Source organism: Bombyx mori, chromosome 15 (genome assembly GCF_030269925.1).
Source record: "Bombyx mori chromosome 15, ASM3026992v2".
NCBI lineage: Eukaryota > Metazoa > Arthropoda > Insecta > Lepidoptera > Bombycidae > Bombyx > Bombyx mori.
The window spans coordinates 16,538,823-16,565,427 of record NC_085121.1 but is presented as its reverse complement, the minus strand read 5'-3'; the positions used below and the strand labels follow the sequence as shown (position 1 = coordinate 16,565,427).

Genomic DNA, 26,605 nt, shown 5'->3' with positions numbered 1-26,605 from the left:
TATTATGTCTTTTTTTTTTGCTTAGATAGGTGGACGAGCTCACAGCCCACCTGGTGTTAAGTGGTTACTGGAGCCCATAGACATCTACAACGTAGACGCGCCACCCACCTTGAGAGACAAGTTCTAAACTCTCAGTGTAGTTACAAATTGTCTTCTAAAATCACATCACAATATTTAAAAAAAAAAACCTGAATATTTTTTCTTACATTAAAATATCAATTTTTTTGTGTGACACTTAAAGTTTCGATTTTAATTTCCTTACGCTCACCTCTCAAGGTTTCATTCAGGTTCATGTCATAAATCACCTCAATAACCCTCTTCTGCAGAATAAAAATCGATTGAACATCTGCAGCATTACCCTACAGTAAAATGACATAGGAAGAAGCGGGTCGTTCAAATAGTCGGTAGACCCGATCTCTTGGATCGTTTGAAGCCTCTGAGGTTACAGAGGCACTTCGGTTCTTTGTGTGTTTTGTACTGTATAATTTACGAAAATTACTCTGAAGAACTGATTATTGAGCTGACTATTGAAGACACTATCCGAATTATTATAATTACTTATTGAAGTGAAACTTCCTTATCGGCGTTGGAAAAAAATTTACCGTCACATTTTTCGGTTACGCGTCACATTTTTCCGTTACGCGCCATCTGTTTTGTATTCATGTCTATGATAATAAAATCCTTTTGTTTAAACTTTATCTAATTTAACTTTTTTGTATTCATGTCTATGATAATAAAATCCTTTTGTTTAAACTTTATCTAATTTAACTTTATTTAACCAATTTCTAGAAAGTTGCATGTAGATCATTTTTCGAAAAATAAGGCCATAAACAAGTTTCACTTCTTACGTGTGTACACTAGTACACGCACACATTTTTATTTTTTCATATAGGATTTCTGAACGCCAATCCTATACCACACCTTAAAGCCAGAGTGGCAAACTACGGACTAATGGACCAAATAGCAGCCTTGCACTGGGTTCAACAGAACATCGCGCTTTTTGGAGGGGATGCTGGCAATGTAACCATGCTTGGACATGGCTCAGGAGCGGCTTGTATCAATTTCTTGATGATATCTCCAACTGTCATGCAAGGTAACATGAAATTTGTAACAAAATAAAGAAAGAACTGAGATTCTCCAATAAAATAAAAGATCGACTAATAATTTAAGTCTTCGTAAACTTTTGACGTTTAAGCGGAAAATTCCACGAAACCTAAATTATTGCAAAGTTTTTAGTTTGCTTTACATTTTGGGTAATTGAAAAACACAAGTCAATTGCTTTTCTTGCCGATTCCTTTTGGAAATGTTCGAAATTTCAATCTCAAGTTATAATTGAAAATGGAATAACCTTTGGCCGTGATAGACTATTCGAAACAACTAATACAGATCGGTGAAACTAATATTTAATATTTGGCAGGTTTGTTTCATCGAGCGATCCTTCTGTCGGGGTCAGCGTTGAGCTCATGGGCGTTAGTAGAAGACCCAGTCAGCTATGCCGTCCAATTAGCGAAGCAATCCAACTGCACTCTACCTGAAGACATAGTCAAAGATCATGAGCTAATAGTGGACTGTCTAAGAGAAGTTCCACTAGAAGAGTTGATGTCAGAAGCAATCAATACACCGAGCTATTTAACTGCCTTTGGGCCATCAGTTGACGGTGTGGTCGTCAAAACAGATTACGCTAAAGAACTCTTAACTTATTTCATACCAAACGACCTTCAAGGGTTCACCAGCGTGTCAGGAGTGAATAATTTCAAAGCTGACAAACGGAGTGGCGATAGGATATTTGGAATCAGAGGTGGCCAAAATAAATACGATCTTCTATTCGGCGTTGTGACCAGTGAGGCACTGTGGAAATTCTCCGCTCAGGACATTCAAAACGGCTTCGAGGGTGAAAGGCGGGACAGAATAATAAGGTGGGTAGATGTTTATTCAGCAAATTGATGTTCGAACGAAATGGGGCCAGGACCTCATACGAATGGTACGTAATGAAAGGTAGATCGCCATTCGGATATATTGGATGGCACAATACCGCCACGAATAAAGGATTACCCTATGTAATGAGTTCACTGCATAACTAGAAATCCATTTTTAAATTTATTTTTCTAGTGATCTTATTTATCATGAAAGATAGCTCAACATTTATTAGTTTTAGAAATATTAAAAATGTGTAATGTTAATACCAGTTTACAGAATATCTGAGGTTATTTTTTCAGACAACAGTAACTTTTTTGAAAAAGCAATCTCTGTCCGTTTCTGTCATATTCGCGCGTCTATACATATTATTATGTATGTTAATATACTTGTAAAATATTATTTTTCCAATTGTGCTGCACTAAATATTTACAAACGCTTCACTTCACCGACATTTACAGAGTTCAGAAAAGTCGACAAGTATGTACAAATATTTCTTTCTTCGTAAACAGTAATTCATTAATCAGATTATATGTGTAATTATGTAATAAAGATGTAATTTTAGCCTCAATTTCTATGTAAATCTATTAATAAACAATATTATAATATGTTCGGGAAGATTTAATTGTCGTCTTTCAAAATTGTCAAAATGCTACGTCATCACAAGTACCAATTAGATATCTTTATTAAAAGGAAAAACATATAAAGAAAATAACATATAAAGACACATAAAAACATGTAAAGAAAAGGAAAAACATATTTTTCCCTTCGCAAACAAGTTCGTGTTCATGAGGCTAAAACATTTTTAGTAGAGAAATTTTTTTCTTAACAAAAGATAAAATTCATTGGCTACAGCTGGAAATTCAAGAGGAGCTCCCACTGAAATCTCTATAGATAAACGTAATGGCCTATTTTGTTGGCTATAAAGTATTTCACTGTTGTTATTTGAAGACACTATTTCTATTTGATAGTGTATCTATGTTTATAAATTTCAAATTAAAATCGCAGTCAATCGCGAACGCGTTTCTTGTAACGAATATTGTCCTAGGCTGTATAGTCCAAAACCCTTCTTCCCGTATCCCATTGTATCAGATGAGCATGTCGTATCTCTACTGGTAGTTCTATTCTTACAGATGTATAGAAAAGCGCACAGGTTATGAAAAAAAAAAACAAGCTCGGGGTCGTTAAGTGTGGAACGTTGATTTATACTTATATTATATTACTAGCTGACCCGGCAGACTTCGTAGTGCCTCAATCGATAAATAAAAAACCTAAAGCTTTGTATAAAATAAAACTTAAAACAAACAAAAGGAGTCGGTCTGACGGGGGACACATCAAAGGAAAAACATTTTTTTTATTTTAATTTAATTCCGAGCATTTTCATATTTATCTACCTTTTAAACCTTCTCTGGACTTCCACAAATAATTCAAGACCAAAATTAGCCAAATCGGTCCAGCCGTTCTCGAGTTTTAGTCAGACTAACGAACAGCAATTCATTTTTATATATAGAGATAGATTATATATTTATATTATATTAAATAATCCTTAATTCTCCACTTAAAAAAGTAAGAATTAATGTTAATATTATTTTTAAATGTCCTTTTGTTGCAGGACTTACGTAAGAAACGCTTATACATATCATTTGAGTGAAATATTTTTCACGATTGTAAACGAATATACTGATTGGGAGAGAACAGTACAGGTGAGTAGAAAAGTTATATTTATTTATTAAATATTTTTAATGTAGGTAGGTTTTTTTTATTTATTGCTTAGATGGGTGGACGAGCTCACAGCTCACCTTGTGTTAAGTGGTTACTGGGGCCCATAGACATCTACAACGTAAATGCGCCACCTACCTTGAGATATCAGTTCTGTCTGCTTCACGGCAGAAATAGGCGAGGCGGTGGTACCTACCCGCACGGACTCACAAGAGGTCCTACCACTAGTAAGTAAGTAATTATTTGTCAAAAATATCTATTAATCTAATTTGGAAATACCAACTTCGCAAAAATCGCTATAAAAATGTTATCTACGTTAACTATGAGTATACTATGAAGGCTTAGCTTTTGAAATGTCGGCGTTAATGAAGCAGATTATCAAATGTCTTAAACCGTTCCCCGCACAATCAAAATGATTTAGCTCACTCCGACATATCTCGCTTGTCTTGTCCTGAATTTCAGAGTTAAATTAAATGTCAAATTTATATATTATTGAAGATTAAATTGCAGTAGATTATTTATTTTAGATAATAGATAGATAGACAGATAAGTATTGAATCCTCTGGGGATACGCAACGCAGGACCAATCAAAGGCGGTATAAATCCAAGAGTAGACGTCTGTGGGTTCAAAGATACATTAATAGATAGACTAGAACACATTCCTCTTATAGTTATAACCATTACGTGGTAAAGGTGGTTAACCAATGAATCGAGTCGTATCAATTCCAATTTCATAGCTGAAGTGATAAAAATGATATAATCCATGTGCAACGTAATCTATTGCCAGCGTAGTCAATAGCACCACCGTCTCTATTCCCGTGAGGACCCCAAATTATTTTAAGGGAATCAGCGGATAATGCGCAGCGTCGTAACATGAGTATTATACTAGCATACCGCGTTGGCCAATTGGTTGTAAGGTATATTCTACGAAGCTATTATATCTTTCGGTATGAAGGATGGAACTGCGGTTTACAATACTGTTAAGAGCTTAATCCCGTGTCTTAAGGTGAATTGTAGCATCTTACCTTCACAAAAAGTATATCTATATGTGTACAGTATTAAAATACAGTATTAAACATGTAATAAAGAACACCTAATGAACTATAAGAGGTTAATCCTTAAAACCATTGAGTGCTCACTGGAAAATTGTCACCTCGAACACAGCTGAAAACTCGAGACAAGAATTCCCAAACAAAAGGCAGAAGGATTTAATAAAGTCCGCGTCGACCCATTTCTGATATAAAACGGTACTGCCCTGAGATCTTGAACGAAATACGCTCATGATGAGTTGGCAGTTGGCGGACGCCGCTTGGCTTTTGGCCTTTACGAACTAAATCGTGCCAAATTCCTATTGTTTTGGAGTTCCAACCAGGAACAGAGGGGGTCTAGAGAATAATTTATGGGACAAGTTTTCGGTTGAAGTTCACTAGTTTGAAGAATTTTAGAATTCGGCATCTGGTATTATTCGGCATACAAGAACTTTCTTTGGATATACTATGCACTTATCTGTGTCTGACAATAGCTCATCTTGGACGTTTTTTACTTAACACCTAAAAAAATTAATATTTAATAATAATAAATTTTGATATTATTTCATTAATATATTTTTAGTTGAATACTTAATAATAATAATTTTAAATATTATATCATTATTATAGATATGTTTGTGTATGAATATCAAAACTAGGGCTCAAACTCGGATACTCACCATGAGGCATAAGATGGAAATTTCCATGAGATCAAATCATGGTTATCGCACCAGAAATAGACAGAATACCTGTACTTCTCCCTGTTTTTAAAATGAACTGGTTGAATTTCATGAATTTAAATTTATGATACTATGCAATTCCTGTATCGTTGTAATCTTTTATGAGCTAAACTAGGCGCATCCTCAATAAGAATAACTCAGGACCTATCACAGGACTAGAGCCCTTTACCAATCTGTTCATAGATGGATAAGCAGCTATCATTTCGTCTTCGTGGTCTATTACAATCGTGAATTTCATCAAAGAATTAAACGTGTACCTATTATTAACTGTTTTTTTTTTTTTTATAGACCATACGAAGTCCATATTGCCCATTAATAATTTAAATATATCTTTCTTTTGATACAAAAAAAAGACCTTAGAACCTATATCTTGAGGTAGGTCGCGGCATTTACGTTGTAGATGTCTATGGACTCCGATAACCACTTAATATAAAATATAGTAAGTAATATTTTTTTTGTAGTGGTATAAGTATAAACTTTAACATTTTCTTCAATTACCCATAAAAGTATGCACGAAACTAACATTCTGAATTCAGTTATGTCTTAAACTATTTTTTTATATTGAAAGAAATATTACCTTTAAAAACATACTAACATATTATACCTAATATATTCGTTAAAAATCCTGACATACTTTTAAATGCAAATTTTTATTTTATTATACCAAAAGAAAACTTTATCAAAATTAAGTGGTCTAGTTTGTTACGTAGGGAGAAGACAGTCTTTTGTTTGTGAAAACAGTTTTTGGAATCAGTCCAGTCGTTCTAAAAATCCCCACATACAAACAAACTTTTATGAGCAGTACATTTCTAGTGCTCGTAGATCTAAGCCCACGTAGCATGACCTGACCTTTAGTTAGACTGTCGTTTCGATTACTTTGTCTATATGCAAGGTATGGTAAGGTATTCGCACGGATGGGTACCACAATCTAACCTGTTTTTATGGCAAGAAGTTCATGCCCTTGGGTTTAAAGGCTTACGGCCTCTCGCTATAGTAAAATACCAAAAAACAAAATGTGTGCAATTCACACGTGGTAGAAGTGAAACCTTCCAAAATTAAAATACAATTATCCTAAACGTCTTAAGTATATGTAAAATTTTGTCATTAGTAAATAATTGTAAGGTAGCGCCCTCTGTGAATTGATATTTTAATTTCACGTATAATCCTAAATTAAAATTCACTACAAGAGCTTTCATACACACGTTAGTATTAAAAAAATCTCACAGATGGCGCTGCATTAAATAGTATGTATATTTCTGTCTCATTCTTTGTATTTGTGTCTCTTACCTGTCGTTTTTTCCGTTGCATCCGGTTTGAAATCACAACGATTCTAAAGAAGTTTTCACTTCAATGAGGTTAAATTTTGTCCATCTACAGTAATCAAAATATTCATATAATATTATTTGCCCTCAGCACCCAATCAATACAAGAGATGCAGCTGTTTTGGCGATATCAGACGCCCAGTATGTGGCTCCGCTGGTCCAAACTGGTGATTTCCTTAGTGTAGCCAAGAGCTCCCCTGACTCTGGACCGAACACATTCTTTTACGTCTTCGACTATCAAACTAAAGACGGAGATTATCCACAGGTAAGAAATAAACTGAAAACAAAAGATGAGGTGGACCAGGTTTTGGACACAATAAAGGTTTTTAGAAAAGCACTTTCAAATAAAACACCTCAAAATATAATTACTTTTAAAGTATTTAACCATTTTATGAAAAGGACCAAGAGTTTACACTGATCCATCCAAATCCATCTAAAAACGATTTTTGCAAAAGGTATATCACATGTAGTTAATATAGCTATCGACAATCGACACATATCGTTTCTATTTGTCGGCGTAGATCATACTAATTTGTTTATTAAAATATTTTCAAGTGATTACATGTCTATGAGATGATTATGTCTATGGGGCTTCTTTGTTCACTAGTGAACGTGGCACGACTAATTGATTAATCAAATTCTCAACTTGTAACCAAAACCTTTCTTTAGAGAATGGGATCAGTCCATGGAGAAGAACTGCCGTATCTCTTCGGAGCTCCACTGGTTGAAGGCCTTGGACACTTTCCAAAGAACTATACGAAGTCCGAAGTTGCACTATCGGAGTCCTTTATACAATATATTGCTAACTTCGGACGGAGTGGGTAAGAAATTTATGATATAGTTAGAAGGGTACCGAGAGAACCCAACGTGCTTGGAAAACTAAATTTTAATACTTAATTTGTAGTATATAGTCTTTTGTATAAACAAAACCGATAAACTAGTGGTAGGACCTCTTGTGAGTCCGCGCGGGTAGGTACCACCGCCCTGCCTATTTCTGCCGTGAAGCAGTAATGCGTTTCGGTTTGAAGGGTGGGGCAGCCGTTGTAACTATACTGAGATCTTAGAACGTATATCTCAAGGTGGGTGGCGCATGTACGTTGTAGATTTCTATGGGCTCCAGTAACCACTTAACACCAGGTGGGCTGTGAGTTCGTCCACCCATCTAAGCAAAAAAAAAAAGAACTCAATCGGAAAATCCTATAGATACTACTACAATGTGAATTCATTATTAACCGTTAATGTTGTCTTCAATATGCACAGCTGCCCTTTCCTGATTCTCCAAACAGAAAGCAACAAATGCTTCCGCTTTAGCACCAGTTCTATAATAGATTAAAAACACTTTTGTGATTTGATTTCGCTTTTATTCTCTGTACTGGCACCATTATGACACGATTGCCCATGAGACTGTTTACAAAGATGCTGTGTGTTTTCATAGTTTATGACCCATTACTTTAAGATTATTTAGATAACCTAGCTCAGTTCATGCGCTTCCTTTCATTATTTACCCAAGTCCATAAACTTCACAAAGTAAATCTTGAATAATCTACAATACGCCTATCAGTTCCATAGTACATTACAATTACCAAACAATAATTCACAAATGTCTTCTATTACATATTTGCTATGCATGTCGAATTTCTATGTAATAAACAAATAAACTATGACACAAAGTATAAATTTGCGTAATCACTGGTCTGTAACACTGTGGACATGAGACGGTCGTGACTTAAACGATAAGTCACCAAGTACATTCCTATAGAGATATGCGGTAGCACTACATGCCCGAATCTCATAAATAGGTACCTATTTGGTCTTAAAGCCGTGTTTTTACTTATTTATTTTGTATTGCTTAGATGTGTGGACGAGCTCACAGCCCACCTGGTGTTAAGTGGTTACCGGAGCCCATTGACATTTACAATGTAAATGCGCCACCCACCTTGATATATAAGTTCTAAGGTCTCAGTATAACTGTAATGAATACTTTTAGCAATCCCAATGAAGCCCAACGCATGGAATCTATACTTCCAATATCAAGAGAAAGGAACAAATATAAAAGTATAGTTTGGGACGAATACGATACCTTACATCAAAAATACTTGGAAATCGGTAAGTGTTTGCATAAGTTACTCGTAGATAAAATATTATTATAAGCATAATAATGTTTAACCCAACAAAAAACGCTCTGTCAGATATTTACACAGTTAATGTAGCATCCATTAAAGGCAGAAGATCCTCCATGTAGATTGGATTATCTCGTAAAAAGCTACTGTAAATTTTGTCATCATGCCCATACGTAATCAACAAAAGACAAAATTTAATCTCATTCAACTCGCGTCCCAAAGTAATATCAATTTTAAAGTTAATTACTGCGGCCTTTTTCATTCTCCATGCCAACAACACAATTTGGTCACATTCCACAACGGGTAAACCCTTTTCACGATAAATTCCGTTGCAGGAATGAAGCCTCGGATGAAAAACCATTACCGTGCCCACCAGCTGTCGGTTTGGCTGCGTCTAATCCCGGAAATCCACAGAGCGGGGATGAAGGACGTGGTCGCCAAACACAACCTTTTCAGGAACCACAACGACCCCGAGCTGTACGACGGTTTAGTGCGGCCCGATCCCCTCACCCGGGCAAACTACTTCGATCCGACGCTCGAGCTCTACCGCAAACCGATTTACAACGTAACATTGGACGTTCCGTCCACTACAATGGACACTTACGTCACTACATGTATCAGCGTTATGTCCGCTCGTCCGGGCTCGGCGGTCACACAGAGCCAAGTTCCGAACAACACGCACACTCAGGACGTCTCGAACTTGGAAGTAGCTGGTTACACGGCCTACTCCACAGCGTTAAGTGTTACGATAGCGATCGGTTGTTCCCTACTCATCCTGAACGTTTTAATATTCGCTGGAGTTTATTACCAAAGAGATAAAACGAGATTGCAGGTCAAGGCGTTGCAACAACAGCAAAAGAGGAATCATAATTCGACTTTCGATAGTGTATCTTCAAAGCACCCTCATTATTTTGTGGGACATTCTCAGAGCTCGAGTACGATCGTGGACATCGACCATCAGGACAAAAACGCTATCATAGCCATGACGAATAGGGTGCCCCATTTTACGGGCACAAATTGCCCGAACGTTTGTCACACGGGAATACAAATGTCCAATCTGACGCAAAAATCGAGTCCTCCATCGAATCGAGGTCAATGCACGACATTACCCAGGAAAGTGGGGTTCAGTTACCAACAACCTAATCAGATTTGTAACGCGTCAAACTGCATGACGCTACCTAAGAATGCCACATTTAGTGCTAATAATTTACCCGATGTTCAAGCACAGACTGGACAGTCACAGAGTGCTGGGAACGGTGTACCTCCATCCTCGCCCCAAGCCCAGCACTTCTCCCAAAAGCCAAGAGTACCTCAGGCAGCGATGTCAGAAATGAACGTATGAGATATGGAAGATATTTACAATTATGTGTAAAGGACACTTGAGTGCGCTGATTACGGACAAAGCATGGTTGTAAATATCAATTTGACAAATGTGTAAAGTGAACTGTGGATATATACGTGTAAAGTCTTAATTATTTGTATTATCTTTAATGTAATTAAATTTGATCGAAATGTCAGGTTTGTAATATTTTAATTCAATATTATGATGTTAAATATTTGTGTCGTATTTCTAAGCGGGTCCTCTGCAATCAGTGTGTACATAGTTGGGCGTACCTGGAAACGACACATAAATTCAAATATGAATTTAAAATAATAAACGTATATAATTAATAGAAAGAACAATAGCGAATCTTTACTTTCTTAATAGCAAAAATATATTGAAATATAAAACTCACAAACATTCTCTGAGAAGTGTAATAAATTGCATGACTTGTAATGTAAATTGTTTCATGAATAATGTAAATAGTAATCGATTAATTCATAGTAATGTTATATCCGTTCAAAATGGATGACATAATTATTAAATAGGAAATCTACATTGCATTTAATATTTAGGTAGAAAAAGCATCGTAATGAAATTGTGAAATTAAATATATTTTATGTAAATGATTATTTAATAATAAAACGTTTGTTGAAATAACAGAAAAGTTCTCGAACAAAGGCAAACCTTAAAATCAATAATAAGCATAGGTTTATTTTGGCTAAAATATCGCAAACGTATTCCCTCAATCTGTTTTTCCCCTTAAAATAAAAACAAAAAAAACATGAAAATTTTGTATAATACTTTGCTTAGTCGTAGGTTTTGATGCCAATCTTTAACTTGTGGGTCTGATCTACGATGAAATTTTTACCAAAACATACAAACATACACGGCACTGAAAGCATTTTAAAGCATACATTTATTTATTTAAATCCACGAATTTTACAATTTTTGTGGCCACTAACGACATAAGCCGAATACAAAGTAACCGAAACAAATATATATCTGGTAAACTCACAGTAACACTCACTCACTCATCCTAGTGCTACCAAAAGCACCAACTAATTTAATAGATACTACGTTTGAAGACGCCACATCGTGAACACGTGTTGAAGTATCAATTACTTCCAAATATCTTATTCTATTTTTAACTAAGGTACCCCTTATAGATCTCTTATTTTTGGCATAATTATTCAAAAGGAGAATTTTAAAAATCAAGAAGCTAAACTATAAAATATGTATGTGTATCATCCAGGAAAAAGATGCATCAACATTTTTATACTTTGGACATTTAATTCAAGTGAAACACATTGGATTTATTGGGATATACAGCTACTTGTTTCACTGGTACATAAACTACCAGTGGGTTTGAGGATCCATGGGTACGTAAAATCGTGAACAAGCGCAGCGTGGGTCACGTAATTTGTCACGATAAAAAGCATTATCTTATATTGTGTTTATTCAGATAATAAAGTATCAATGGGCAAATTTTCATTTGAGTTCGTTAAGTCATTTTTGGCCAATTGAGTCACAACCTATAAATTACCTTTCCATATAAATTAGTGAATTCGATATTTTTTCTCAAGTTTGTATTGAATTTCTATGATAGGAAGCAGGCTCTTGTACTTTGAAAAATGAGCCAGATAAATCAGGTTTCGAGTCTAATAATGAATTCCCAAACAATTTACGGTCTGATTGATGGTCTATTTGGCCCTTATAAGTGTAAATAAAACTAATTAGTGTAACGAAGACTGTGTAATGAACGCTAAGGTTAATTATCCTGTTTCGGTATTTAACGTGATAGGCAGAAGTATTAAAAAAAAATTAAAATCAAACTTCTTACGTAATATTTAGCAGAGAGAGAAAAATTAATAACATTCTTTGAACTGAATTAATGATCTATCGACTCTTCTGACATTGGTCGAAGGAATAAATTCTCAAAGTCAACCTTTTCAACGTCTGACACAAAATTTTCCTCTTCAAGTTCACTAGAATGCCAATTCAATCACGTCCTAATTACTTGTGGAAAATGAATAAAATATTTAACGTTCCCTTACTTCGCAGAATATTCGATTTTGCTTCCACGTGCGGCTTTAGAAGGGCGTATAGAAAGGAAATGAAAAAAATGGAATAATCGAGAACAAACGTCAGCCTTGATAACAGCGTGTTACAATTTTACGATCTACGTGATCGCGATTCCATCTCTCACCTCTTTTTTTACTCGATTGCTGGTTGGGTGGGATTTTGAGCTCTACGCTTCAGATGGTGTTTTCGTTAACAGTTAAAGTCAAGGTTCGAAAGCTTACTTTAAATGTCACTATGCCAACACTATGATACCGAGAGATGAGCAAACAACTCAGTCTATATATATATAATGTAAATATGTACATTATCGACTATGAGCACTCATGAAAAATTTTCACTCCAACTGAAAATACTATAGACCAAGACAAACTCTTGACATGCGAACATAATAGTACCGTAACTTTGTTCAAAAGAAAAATAATGATAAAGAAGAAACTGGTTAATTATTAATGTTAATAAAAGCTGTTTTACTGTACGGGATTTAACGTTTCAAAACCACTATTAAACTAACCATACAATTAAAACAGCACGAATAAACATGTCAACATAAAAATACTTCTGCCTCTCACACCACTATTTATTTCCTCGTATATTACCATTACAACGTATATTATTTTATCATTCTTGTAACTTTATTATCTTTAGTTAAATAAAATTATATATGTTTATAGTAAGCGTTATTAAGGAATCTTATGACAATTATCGAGATTTGGTAAAGACGAAATAAACTCCTTAAATACATTGTTTTGATTTATTTATTTGTGTTCTTTCGGAACGTAAGATATACCTTAAACAGTCATGAAGATAAAAAATGCACAACTGCATATTTATTACAGATATTTCGAATTGACAGATTCAGTGCTGTCATACTGAGTGCCCTAGTATGTACCGATTTTGTTTCTTTCTTAAGGGGAGATCGGAATGCTACCTTCACCGGCCCTATTGTCAACCCCAGTTGCATGCGCCGGATGGCGGCGGCGAACAACAGGTTGCCGTGGTGCTCCCTGCTAGAAAACCAACGGGGCAATGGCAACCGAGCAATGGCGGTATAACCATACACACCTGTCAGGGCAACCTGTATGGAAGAGGCGTCAGAAACCTTAGGGATCAAATACCCCCTAAAATGCTGGTGCAGAAAGCAACGGGAAACCACTGCACTAATTTCCCACGAGAGTCATGAGCAGGTCGTATATCCGACTGGTGCATGACTACGACCACTTTGTCAAGAGTGTACGAATAGAAAGAAGTATGTACCGATTATTAATATAGACGCAAATAGTTCTCTTCGCCAGCTTCAATTTTTAAGCAGCATTTGCGTGTACATATACAAGTACGTTCAGCCTGTAATTTTATTTAATAACAATAATCAATCTAGTAAAACTTATTATGGATAAACGGATTGACAGATTTGTCTGAACAAACAATCCGTTTAATTGTAATAATGAGAATGTACTTTAAAAGAAGAATGTTTAAATCAAACGCAAAATCACTTCACATTCCATTTCTATCTCAGACAAAAATATAGTGGTCTTACACAGTCTCAAATGTCCGAATAAAAACTCTTTAACAAAGTAGGGAATACTGTTGGCTGAGTAACGAAAGGATAAAAACGTGTTATAATAGCTAATAGATTTATACATTGCTGTCTGTGACAAATGACTCTGGGCGTACCTAGTTAATACTAGGCTTAATAGCCTGTACATGGACCTTAAACTGTACTTTCGATGTATATTTTAAGTCGGACAGATATTCTATCATGAAAACTGAAAAGCACCATACCTCGGATTAGAAATAGGCGAATAACGTGCTCTGTCCTAGCTTTGGATATGTCATGAAATCTTACATCCAATAACGAATTAGTAGAATAATAACTTAATATTAGTTAAAACAGCATCCACAAAAACCACCACCAACAGGGATATTAACATTTAGACACTGCAGGATGCAGGATAAAAAGGAGTTGACTATTTTATAATCGCTCTGTTGAAGAAGTTCTGAGAAGGTGCTTCTGTAAAATTAACAGCTATTTCCATTAGGCTCACATCATAGCATAGCTACCATAAAATATAAAAATATCTGAAAGACCTGCCATTTCCTTTTGAAAGGCACTCCAAAGCTTTTAAGTTCAAAAGGACTACAGTGTTCACACTATAAAACGAGACACCTTTGACAAAGTTATCTGCAACATCTTTTTCATGGTTTACATCCCAGACACTTTAGGAGACTTGAAAATGTGTTTTGATATGTTTTAAACAAATTTTTATGTAGGTATTCTATTCAATTCATCTTGAAATCTTGGTGATCATTTTATTTGGAAAACTATTGAGAACCCAAGAATACATAACCTGGGGCTCATAGATCTCAGAAATGCTATTGCATACTTTGAAAATTAAAGTTTTAGTTTTCTGGTCAGATGGTAAAATAAGCACGGAAGCAATAGCAGTAGTTCTTAGAAGCCAAGATGCCAAAATTCGAAATTCTTGAAGACCTGTAACTTTTGTAAAAACTAATAATCTCTTATTCCTGGATTTATCTGTGTTAGTTTAGTATTGTTTATAACGTCTAACAATGCAAACGTCTCTAAATATTTTCCAAGCAATTGATCATAACTGATCCTTATTTGTATTAGCGTATTTAGTATTTGTGTCTTCTACTAATCATTTATTAAGTAGTGCAATTTGTGTTTGCTTGTTATAAATTCTGATTTTAATACAAATAGATGACTAGTAATTTACTATACAAAATTACTAATAAATTACGATTCGAGTACTATAAAAAGATACCATATACAGAACCCGGCCTTCGACTAATCGCTAACAGTTTACAGGTGTTAGCGACGATGAAGTTTTTAAGACCCGTAAAATATGGCGCCTGCATTACTCTCGAACAGTTTTTGCGTAATAAGCGGTCGGAGCACTCGTTGTTACTGAAATATGGCTTCTTTCATAACACATCAGATGTAGCGGGGAGTTTTCAAGGAAATTTTACGCGAAGAAAATTGTTTTTTGTTTTTGAAAAATACTCGTTTTTGTAGATGGATTATACGGTATAAGTTCTGAGTGGAAGTATGACCTCGTTTAAATATTCCAAGAAAGCATTTTTAACATAAAGAATCAACCTTAATTCTTGGACCTTTTTTGAACCGAATTAATTTTAGGATTTTTGATATTTAGGTTTTTACTGACAAAACGACCACTGAAGTTTGAGTCATTTATTTATGAAAAAATATATTTATATCAATCAAAATATGCACCTATGGTATCAGTCTATTTCTGCCAGCGTAATGGAAAGTTTTAAATGCCTTTCTTGAAACAGTCAATTATACTAAAGCCAACAATTTGTACTGCGACTCTGGTAATGATTTTTTTCTTTTCATCTTTCGAGTAGCTTAGATATTGTCTATTGTTTTTTTTAATGATTGAAGTATTACTGGTGGCTCGGAGGCCTTTCATGCAATAATGAGATTTCGATCTTTAATATTAACCTTCGTTACTGTCTATTGTGCCGTATGAGATCGGGCGTTGTCGTACAGGAGCGGCGAGGACAACCGATTTTCCAAAGCTGATCGGAGATTACCGAGCCTCTCCATTATTGTGCTTAGTCCCTCACAATACACATCCGCAGTAATGCTGGTACCATTTAGGTAAGAAGCTGTAGTGAATTATACCGGCACTAGACTACTGAACAGTAACCACGACTTTTTTACGGTAAGTTTTCGTTTGGAGCATTGCTTAGATCCTGAAACAGGGTCTAACGAATATGATGACTACTTATGATTTAGGAAGAAAATCATTTTTTCATCGCAAGTGATAATACGGTTTAAAATCCTTTGCATAGCCTAACGCGTTCGTTGCGCTGACTATCATTCAGTTCGTTTGGCACCGATTTATCAAGTTTTTTAACCTGGCCAATTTGATGCAAACGGACCATTATTGTTCTGTTGCAAACATTGAAAGGTACTTCTAACTCAGCGATTAATTATTCATTTTTATCGTTTTTAATTAGACGTTGTTAACTTTATTTTCGAGCAACTGTACTATGGGGTTGGCTTTTTTTTTCTTTTCTTTTTTTTGCCCATTGTAGGCAAATAACTTACGGTCCACCTAATAGTGAGTGGTTACTGTTGCCCATGGACTTCAGGAATGCCAGGGGCAGAGCCAAGCCACTCTCTACGGTTTTAGATCAAAATTGCATGCTCGAAGCGTTCAAACCAGTCGTGCGTTCATTTATAGCGCTCACTCGGTACACGTCATTAATGTTCCAAGCCGTTTGTGAGGCATTGCTACCGCGACAGACTCGTGTTCCATGATTGATAGTAAATTTTGTCGTGTTCATGTGAATGAAAAAGATACAGATGTAGTAAAAGCAAAACACTAATCAATAAACAAAGGCCTTTCTTTTTTTTTTCTCCACCTTATCTCACTAGGTGGGGTCGGCACAGCTAATTTTTCTCTTCCATTCTCTTCTATCAGCCGTCATCTCCACACTCACTACTCTCTCTCTCATATCGTCATTCACACACTCCATCCATATCTTCTTCGATCGACCTCTTCCTCGTCTACCTTGCACTACCATTTCCATATATCTCCTAGTCACATGCATCTTCTCTCTACGCATCACACACTAACTGTCCGCTAGCAATAAACAAAGAACTAAATATGAAAATAGAGTTCCATTTTTTTAAATAAAAATCATTTGAATTTTCTTGCCAGCCAGTACATAAATTAGGTACTTATTAAGTGGCCAATATTACAAAACGGCTGATTCACGCTTATTATTTCTATGGCACTAGGAAGAGGTAGAAATTACTTCTCCGACGCAATTTATCCTGAGCTTCAATGAATGGGATATATATTTATGTGGGAAGATCGGTATTTTTTAGGTATAATTTTCATTGTTATTTGTACAGTTTTTTGACTCTGTTCACACGGGCCACACTAGAATTGTTTTGAAAAAAAGGGTGAAAATGTCAGCTATCCGTTATCATTGCGATGTTACGAGTGGTTTTCAGCAATAAAGGTTTTAGCGTTAAAATCCACTAGTTTTGGCCTTACGATCCCATAACATTATTATATACATACATATATCTAAATCCATATTTCTATCGACTAAAATCTATGCATGTGCAAGGATTTTTACTGATCAATAACAGCATTTATCTCTATACATTAATTATGATACTGCTACTAATATATTATAATAAAAATATATAGAATGTCATATTATTATATAATAATACAAATTATTTCAACAGATGCAGCTTATGAAATACTCAGCTTAGCATACTCACTAATATAACAACAAAAAAAATATTAATATTACTTCTTCTAAAAAAACGTGTGTACTTTTGGTATTAGTACTATTTGAGTACATTCTTCAAAACTTTTGAAGCTGACAATGGGATTATCGATATCAATAAAATAATTGACAAAAACTACCTTTGGTTTGATTGCTCTATTAAATAAGTTTTATCTGAAGTAACAGTTAATATTTAAAAAAAAAAAATTACTGTTACATTTTTATGATGTCAATTGTATTTTTTTTTATTTACACTTGTGATACGTAACGTTTTACAATATATTTTTATTCACAAATAAGGAGCCTTCGGAAGCTGAAAATGAAGAAAAATTGAAGTCTAATCAAATTAAAATTACAAGATACAAGCTTAAGTGACCTGCCGACCTAAATTACTTGGGCTCCGGGCATTTCGAGGACCCTCCACCATCGGCAACGTGCGCAACATTGCTTAGGGCTGAACTAGATTAATACTCCGTTATTTTTTTTTATTTCGTTATTATTTTTATTATTACTGGTGGTAGGACCTCTTTTACTGGTGGTAGGACCTCTTGTGAGTCCGCGCGGATGGGTACCACCACCCTGCCTATTTTTGCCGTGAAGCAGTAATGCGTTTCGGTTTGAAGGGTGGGGCAGACGTTGTAACTATACGTGAGACCTTAGAACTTATATCTCAAGGTGAGTGGCGCATTTACGTTGTGGATGTCTATGGGCTCCACTAACCACTTAACCCCAGGTGGGCTGTGAGCTCGTCCACCCATCTAAGCAATAAATAAATAAAAAATATTCGAAAGTTCGAACACTAAGCTAATAGGACTAATAACACTAATAGGAACAAAATTTCGGAAAGATATTCTGATATACCAAAACTGTCAATCTCAAGAAGTGTCGCGGGAAAATTTTGAACGCATTATGATCGAAGATCTAAGCAAAGGTTGAATTTAGGAAATTTGTAAAAAAGTGATTGTGTTTGGTACTAAATGGGAAATTATTCCTTCTATTTAAAGTCTGTTGCGAAACCGTCAGTGCAAACACTCCTCCTAACATTAGTGTGGCAAGGCAGTGATTGTGTTTGGTACTAAATGGGAAAATATTCCTTCATTTTAAAGTTTGTTGCGAGACCGTCAATGCAAACACTCCTCCTAACATTAGTATGGCAAGGCAATGGATGCAGAACTCTGATGTCCGAAGCCAAAGGTCAACTGAGTTCACTACGTATACTAATGTACTTTAAGATAGACTGGAAAAAGAGGTTTTTTTTTGTTTACATTATAATTATTGAATATCTTTAAAAAATACATAAATAAATAAATAAATAAATGTACCTTCAAGTTAAGGATAGGGAAGGTAAGATCTTATATCGAAGTACAGGGTAATGTCAGATTTGCTGACATTATTGTTAACACGCTACAAGTTAGCAGTGTCAAAGGAACAATCTTCTATGAGATTCTCTTATGAGCTGGTTTTGTTCCTCAATTGGCCAACGATCCGAATGGTCTTGCTTGGAATTTGTTTATAATAAATAATAAGCAAGTTTCTCTTGTACATGTCGTTAGGGCGATTCAGTTTGAGTTTGATTTTTTTTTACGATTTCGTGATACGTACGATACGGCTATTGTCCATTTCCAAATTCAATCTAAGTGCAATCATAAAATGTAATTAATTCTATGTCACTCATAACAAGAGATTTATCGAAGGTATTAACTGTTATTGGTTAAAATGTAATTTGGGCCATAGCATCGCGTCGATAAAATTCTTAAAGCCTCGATTTTGATGACCAAGATTTATTTTCTACAATATAACATTGCTTATTATAACTATGGTTTAGTTACTCACCATATAAGCGTTAGTAAACCACTATGAACTAAGAATTTTATTAAATATTCGGTAATCTAAAATAAGCTTCGGTCTTCATATGGTGCTCAGAGGATTGTTATGATACCGACATCTCGTTTTTACCATCGCACCGCCCGCCACCGGAGTAGAGTTCATCCATACTACCTGGAGCCACTGCGGTCATCCACAGTGCGTTTCCAGAGGTCTTTTTTGCCACGTACCATCGGGCTATGGAATGAGCTCCCCTCCACGGTGTTTCCCGAGCGCTATGACATGTCCTTCTTCAAACGAGGCTTGTGGAGAGTATTTTCAGTAGTCAGCGGCTTGGCTCTGCTCCTGGCATTGCTGAAGTCCATGGGCGACGGTAACCACTTACCATCAGGTGGGCCGTGAGCTCGTCTGCCTACAAAGGCAATAAAAAAAAATAAAAAAAAAATTAAGCGGTAGGCAGCGGCTTGGTTCTGTCCCTGGCATTGCTGAAGTCCATGGGCGACGGTGACCACTCACCATCAGGTGGCCGGCCGTGTGCTCGTCTGCCTACAAGGGCAATAAAAAAAAAAGACGAGCTTATGAATCTCCGGTAACTTTTTGTGAATAGCCTGTTTGTTCGAAATTGGAAGTATCAAAAGCGCCTAAAAACAAAAAATAAAATGCATTTCTAAGGCACTGTATGCTAACCCTAAATGACAAGAACGACAGAAGAAATATATTAAAAAAAAAGACTTAATACTTACAAAGCTCCGCAAGAATAATAAAATATACGTGCAAAATTTAGAACAGCGTTGCTTGTATTCCTCCGTAACAATAAATCATCGAGGAGTCATTATAAATAATTATTCCGTGCGAAGCTCGTGTTTGCTGGGAGGACATCGTCAAATGATTTAAGAGAAATATTGCTTGTTCGAACATAATATTTTTTTATAGTATAAATTATTTTCTTCGAGCTCACGGCCCACCTGGTGTTAAGCGGTTACTGGAGCCCATAGATATCTACAACGTAAATGCCGCCACCTACCTTGAGATATAAGTTCTAAGGTCTCGGTATAGTTACAACGGCTGCCCCCCCCTTCAAACCGAAATGCATTACTACTTCACGGCAAAAATAGGTAGGGTGGTGGTACCTACCCGCGTGGACTCACAAGAGGTCCTGCCATCAATAATTACGCAAATTATAATTTTCCGGGTTTGATTTTTATTACACGATGTTATTCCTTCATCGTGGAAGTCAACCGTGAACATTTGATAAGTACGTATTTCATTAGAAAAATTGGTGCCCGCCTGCGGGATTCGAGCATCGGTGCATCGCTAGATACGAATGCACCGGACGTCTTATCCTTTGGGCCACGACGACTTCAAAAATATGTTATATAGTGACAATAAAAACCGTGAGACTAAACCACAAAAATTCCCTTTTTTTCTCTCTTTTTTTCTTGTCAATTTTGACAGAGTGGTCGTTATCGTCTTGTAGTGTTGGAGAGGGCAGACTTGGTGCGTCTCACGATGTCCCACCATTGCTCCTTGCTCGAGACCATTCTACTGCACTCATTTAGGGGACTTCTCACTGCAGTATAAAATTTGGTCGGACCTCCGCATTTGTGACCGCCCACGCGGTCTTGTACCATCTGCCCTTCCCTGTATAACGAATTTTTCAAATAGATTTTAATAAATCTTGTTTTTGTCTGTTGATTTTAGTGCTTGTCTTTTGCCTTGTGTTTCGTGGTAACTTTAAAATGTTTCATTGAACGTAGTGGCAGCCCTATTGCAGCGGTGAAACTGCTGCACCAACGACTCATTTGAGTACTCAACATGTGTCTAACGTGGCCTGCATTCCTTAAAGCACATAATGTAATTGTTTTTAACTTGTTTAAGTATTACTATTTCACATAATCTGCACTAATAATTAGGCTTCTGTTTCTATTTTAAATATATATAATGCTTCTATATTAAGTTCTATATTAAGAACTATATGAGGGTGGCATGATGTTATTTTAATGTGTCGTAAGCGACGTCCCTATTAAAGATTATTTGATAGATAGTGGCAGATAGATAACATGTATTGGCATATTGCTATTGGCAATATTTTAACCAGCCAGAGAATTAATATTAATATTAATAGACACGAAACGCAGTTACCAGCCATTACGGGTCATCTTATCCTACCTTCGTACTTGAAAACAGGGTGAATGAGCATTTCGATACTTCAACTCTTTGAGGTATTTTGTATGCCATTTAATAGGTTCAAATCATTGTTTATCACTGGTGGTAGGACCTCTTGTGAGTTCGCACGGGTAGGTACCACCGCCCTGCCTATTTCTGCCGTGAAGCAGTAATGCGTTTCGGTTTGAAGGGTGGGGTAGCCGTTGTAACTATACTGAGACCTTAGAACTTATATCTCAAGGTGGGTGGCGCATTTACGTTGTAGATGTCTATGGGCTCCAGTAACCACTTAACACCAGGTGGGCTGTGAGCTCGTCCACTCATCTAAGCAATAAAAAAAATATAAAAACAAAACCCATAGTCAATAATACAGCTCCAACACCTGAGGCCATAAAATATCGTAGGGAAAAGGGGATATAAAAGTCATCGCTTCCGAGCCCTTCAATCTAAGCGTATTCCCCAAACATCGTTTGCATGGCCAACAGTGTTGGGATAGCATCTTCTAATCATCTCAACCCAAACATCTATAGCCATCGTAAAGACAAAATACCTGATGCATAGTTGCTATATCCATGGAGTACTGACTTGTCAAGTAGGGTTGTCAATCTAGTTAATCACAATAGCATTAAAGAGACACTTAATACTAATCTTCATATACTCGTAAATAGTGGTATCCCGACGATTAATTTTCTCAATACGGGCATCTCAATTAACGAATAAACTATTTTTAAAGTTATTCCAAAAACATTACGTATTTCAAAGCAAATACCCCATTACCATGTTTGGTACAGCAACGACTTAAGCTCGATTCGTGGTCGGATTAAATGTTTTTCGAACGTACCACACTCATAAATACTAATATATACAAGATGAGATCATATAATCGACATAAAGCTAAACAAAACCCAAAGAAGTTTTGGAAAGGGAACGAAAATATTTCGTTTATAACATCGAAATCTTTTATACAAAAATTATATTTCGTATCAACGCACGCTTCATTTGGAGCGCCTGTAATTTCCGGTACAGTTACTTCGATAGCATTAGCCAAAGGACAGATAGGACGTAACATTAGAGCGGCCATTAGCCATGCCCAATTGTGTACGACTGGCTGGCTAGAAATTTTATTAGCTAAGATTGGCAGATAAGATGCTACGACAACATAAAGGTCGTTGCCCATTTTGAAATCTATGATTCTGGATTATGTACTTACTCTTGGCTGATTTTTGGTATAAGTCAGATATTGATAGGCCGTCTGGTGTAGTGGTAAGTGACATGGTCACTACACAAGGGGGTCGCGGATTCGAATCCCGCCAAGGGAAGATATTTGCATGATAAATATAAATGTCTTTTCCATTGTTATGAATGTATATTAAATATATGTATTTGTATAATAAAAATCTTACCTTTATATCCGTTATCTGGTACCTGTAACACAAGTTCTTTACGAACTTATCACGGAACCAGTTAACGTGGCGTGATTGTTAGTAAATATTTATTTATTATTATTTATTGATAGCCAGCCGTGTAGATCTTTTAAGCTTTATTGATCTCCACGTTGGTCTTGTGTCTAGGGCTGTTGACTGCTGTACCAAAGACCCAGGTTTGGCTCATGTGTTTGTTACGACATGTTTGGTGATAGGGCATTGGCAGTAGTAGTTCGAAGAGGCTGTGGTCGTATACTTGAGACCTTAGAACTTATATCTCAAGGTGGGTGGCACATTTACGTCGTAAATGTCTATGGGCTCCAGTAACCACTTAACACCAGGTGGGCTGTGAGCTCGTCCACCAATCTAGCAATAAAAAAAAAAACTTGTGAATACAAGTCCAAATCGATGTTTTACCGTCCAAGAAATTTTAAACAATAATTACTCGTACCTACTAGATTGGACAATTGTACCCAATCACACAAAAGGATATAAAAAAAAAATTAAAACATGTTTTCCATTTATCTACAATAATGTGTAGTTAAATAACCTTCTGGTCCATTAGGCCTTATAAAAATTTCGCAGAACTTCTTTTATTAGTACAGTCCTAGCTAATGGACAGTAGCGTCCCATCGAAAGCTTTTAAGCAAAGGAGCTTGACCACCCACTTCTAAACTGAGCTTTATTAACTTTTTACAGCGACATGCTTTCAACTTACGCGAAGAAAAAGCCAAAATAAATTGCTACGTACCAAATTTACTGAATAAACATGTTATATGCACATATAGGTACTATCTAATATTTAGTTCTAAAAATTAAAATAGACACATACTAGGAATTGAGAATTAGAAATGAAGGGATATAATGTTCTAGAACAAAATTTGGCCAACCTTAATGTTTGATTGAACCATAAGTTTTAATATAGTAGCTAGTAAGATGCAACGGATTTTAAATAACTCATAAAAACTTTACAACATTTATTTCAATTTAATTTAATAGGTAATCAACGTTCTCCATAAATTTCTTCATCCTTTACTATAAAACAACATTATAATTTATATTATTATATATTTTTATTATATTATATCATTTATATTATTGCTACTAATTATTATAATTACAAGAATTTTTTATCCTATTTGTGCTGTAAGGGTGTAAGCACCATTTGGCATTTTTAAGTTCAGCAAGTACGTTAACACGTTCACAGCGGGCTTTCCAATTTAATATGAAATCTTTCAATCAATTCCTCTCTTTCCTACACTAAAACAAATTAAAGTTACGACCTACGTACGACAGAGAAGTCTATGTTTTTCTTAGCCCAAGTCGAAATTATTTTCCATGTACTTGAAATAGAAATATATAATTATGATTCCTTGAATGTACAAAGTTTTGAACAGCAAGCAATTCAATTCAAATTCAATGTGTATGAAGCTGATAATTTAATACAAAGAAGTTCCTAAAAGCAGAAGTTAGTCTGAAATTCAGTGAAGCGTAACACTCGTGTATTGTAATAAGAATTCCGTATGCTAATTAATTCTTCGTATCAGCACCCCGTGAGAATATTTCGCAACGAATTTGTTCACCTATTTTGTGAATTCTCACTGTTTATCTATATTATATTAATACGTGAAGGAAAAACTTTGTATCCCTTTTTACGAAAATTGCGCGGACGAGGGAGTATGAAATTTTCTACACTTATACAGAATATAGAGAAGAAGTGCACAATGCTAATATTTTTTTAAAATAATGCATAAAAGATACATTAAATCAATAAAGAATACATTACACACACTACATACCATGTATTTGACGCACACACGCATGCATACTATTTATTGTCAAACTTTTGTTCTTGAAGTCTGTTGTCAAATTGAGAATAGATTAAATATTGTTTGTCTTTATTAATATATTTTATAGTGTTGTAGCCTTGGCGAAATTTGTGATTATAGAAGTACAAAATACAATCATAATAGTGTAGAAACTTACAATTCCAATTAATTATAGTCGAATTTCGACTACTGCGGGACCTCTGGTTATATATAAAACGACTACAAGTGTAATAATTGTAAATAGACTTGCTTTAACAAAAATTGACTTCAAATAGAAATCAAAAGAATGAATATACACTAAAAACAATCATCGAAATCGGTTGGCGTGATATTGAGTTATTGAGTTATTCATGTATTTGTCGCACATGTACTTAATACAAATTTAAGACTTATAATATGGTTTTCTCATGGATACCATTATCAGAACTGGACTAAATTGAAATGAGATCATCCGGGAAGCGTCAGTTTTCTAATAAAAAAGAAAAGAATCATCAAAATCGATTCACCCAGTCAAAAGCTATGAGGTAACAAACATAAAAGAATACAGTCGAATTGAGAAAATTCCTCCTTTTTTGAAGTAGGTTAAAAAACGAGTATTGAATTTCATAAAAAAAGTTAAAGTTTCAGTGAAAGCTTGCGGCATTGAAATTTTTACCAGATTTCTTGTGTTCTATAATAAATAGTGCTACAATAAGGTTAGTATTCATCATCGATTCCGATCCAAGCACTCGCCGCGTGCTGACGTGCTCATTGTTCGTTCGATCGCCCGACCTCGGTTCGTGGCACATCTGGCGTCCAAGTGTTTTCTCGGAAGTTACTACCTGTGCTAATTGCGTCGCACCGCCGTTTGTGAACGGGCGGACCCCTAAATTCCTGGAATTCGTTCGGCAACTTAGTGGCCCGTTTGTAAGCGGACGGTTGTGTGCCGTAATTAATCGTGATTATTACAATATTGGGGCCTCGCCGTAAGGCGAGTGTGTTTAAAGTCCCGGGGTAGCCCCCCCTGGGCACGTGATAGTTACAATGGACTCCACGATCGATCTGTTCGCGGAATTCCTCCGTCTGAGGTACCCGACATTATCGGCCGAATTTTTTGAATTTAAGGCCAATCACGCCGCGAACTCAGAAGCGGTCTCCGTCGCGCCCGCCGCTCCCGTGTCTCCAATACTCGCGAGCAAAGCTCCCGCGTCGATCGCTGCGGTCTCGGTTCCAGCCCTGCACTCATCCGCAGCACACGTCGCGTCCACGCGTTCATCCGCGGCCTCCGTCGCGCCCGCGCCGTCCTCTGCCCCCGAGCGATTGTCCGTGGCCTCCGTCGCGACCGTCAACCCCGCGCCCTCTAAAACGCCCGCCTGCGAGTCGCCCGCGTCCTCCTCTTCATCCGACTCGGAGTCGGACATGGAGGTCGATCCTTCCCCCGCCCCCTCGACTGATGGATTCACAGTAGTCCAAAAAGGTAAGAGGCGCGCTGCGGAAGCCCGAGCTCCCGCGGCCGCCAAAGTAAGCAGAGCCACGAACGCGTCGCGCCTCCGTCCACCGACCCCCGTTGCTCCCCCTGCCCGTGCTACACCGTCGCCGCGTCCGGTAGTACAAAAGAAAATCCAAACCCCTCCCCCGGTAATCCTTCAAGAGAAGGCAGCCTGGGAACGAGTTTCCCTGGCCCTTAAGGCCAAAAATATTAATTTCACGAATGCCCGTAACCTCGCGAACGGCATTCAAATTAAGGTTCAAACACCCGACGACCATAGGGCCCTCTCTTATTACCTCCGTAAGGAGCGTATAAGTTTCCATACGTATACGCTCCAGGAGGAGCGC

The 26,605-nt window shown here is 36.4% G+C and overlaps 1 protein-coding gene and 1 long non-coding RNA gene across 2 annotated transcripts in view; both read left to right on the top strand.

Moving 5' to 3' along the window:
- LOC101738471 (neuroligin-4, X-linked) overlaps positions 1-13,003 on the top strand; it is a 116,396-nt gene extending 103,393 nt beyond the window's left edge. The window contains exons 5-11 of the mRNA XM_012688920.4: positions 893-1,093; positions 1,418-1,916; positions 3,527-3,617; positions 6,815-6,988; positions 7,393-7,544; positions 8,711-8,829; positions 9,179-13,003. Coding sequence (XP_012544374.1) covers positions 893-1,093; positions 1,418-1,916; positions 3,527-3,617; positions 6,815-6,988; positions 7,393-7,544; positions 8,711-8,829; positions 9,179-10,185 — 2,243 coding nt within the window. The 3' untranslated portion in view covers positions 10,186-13,003. The remainder of the gene's footprint in view (positions 1-892; positions 1,094-1,417; positions 1,917-3,526; positions 3,618-6,814; positions 6,989-7,392; positions 7,545-8,710; positions 8,830-9,178) is intronic.
- Positions 13,004-15,445: 2,442 nt separating this feature from the next.
- On the top strand, positions 15,446-17,683 carry LOC134200282 (uncharacterized). The gene is made up of 3 exons (XR_009975107.1): positions 15,446-15,603; positions 15,782-15,892; positions 17,504-17,683. It is a non-coding gene; the product is annotated as an uncharacterized LOC134200282 (long non-coding RNA).
- Positions 17,684-26,605: the final 8,922 nt, after the last annotated feature.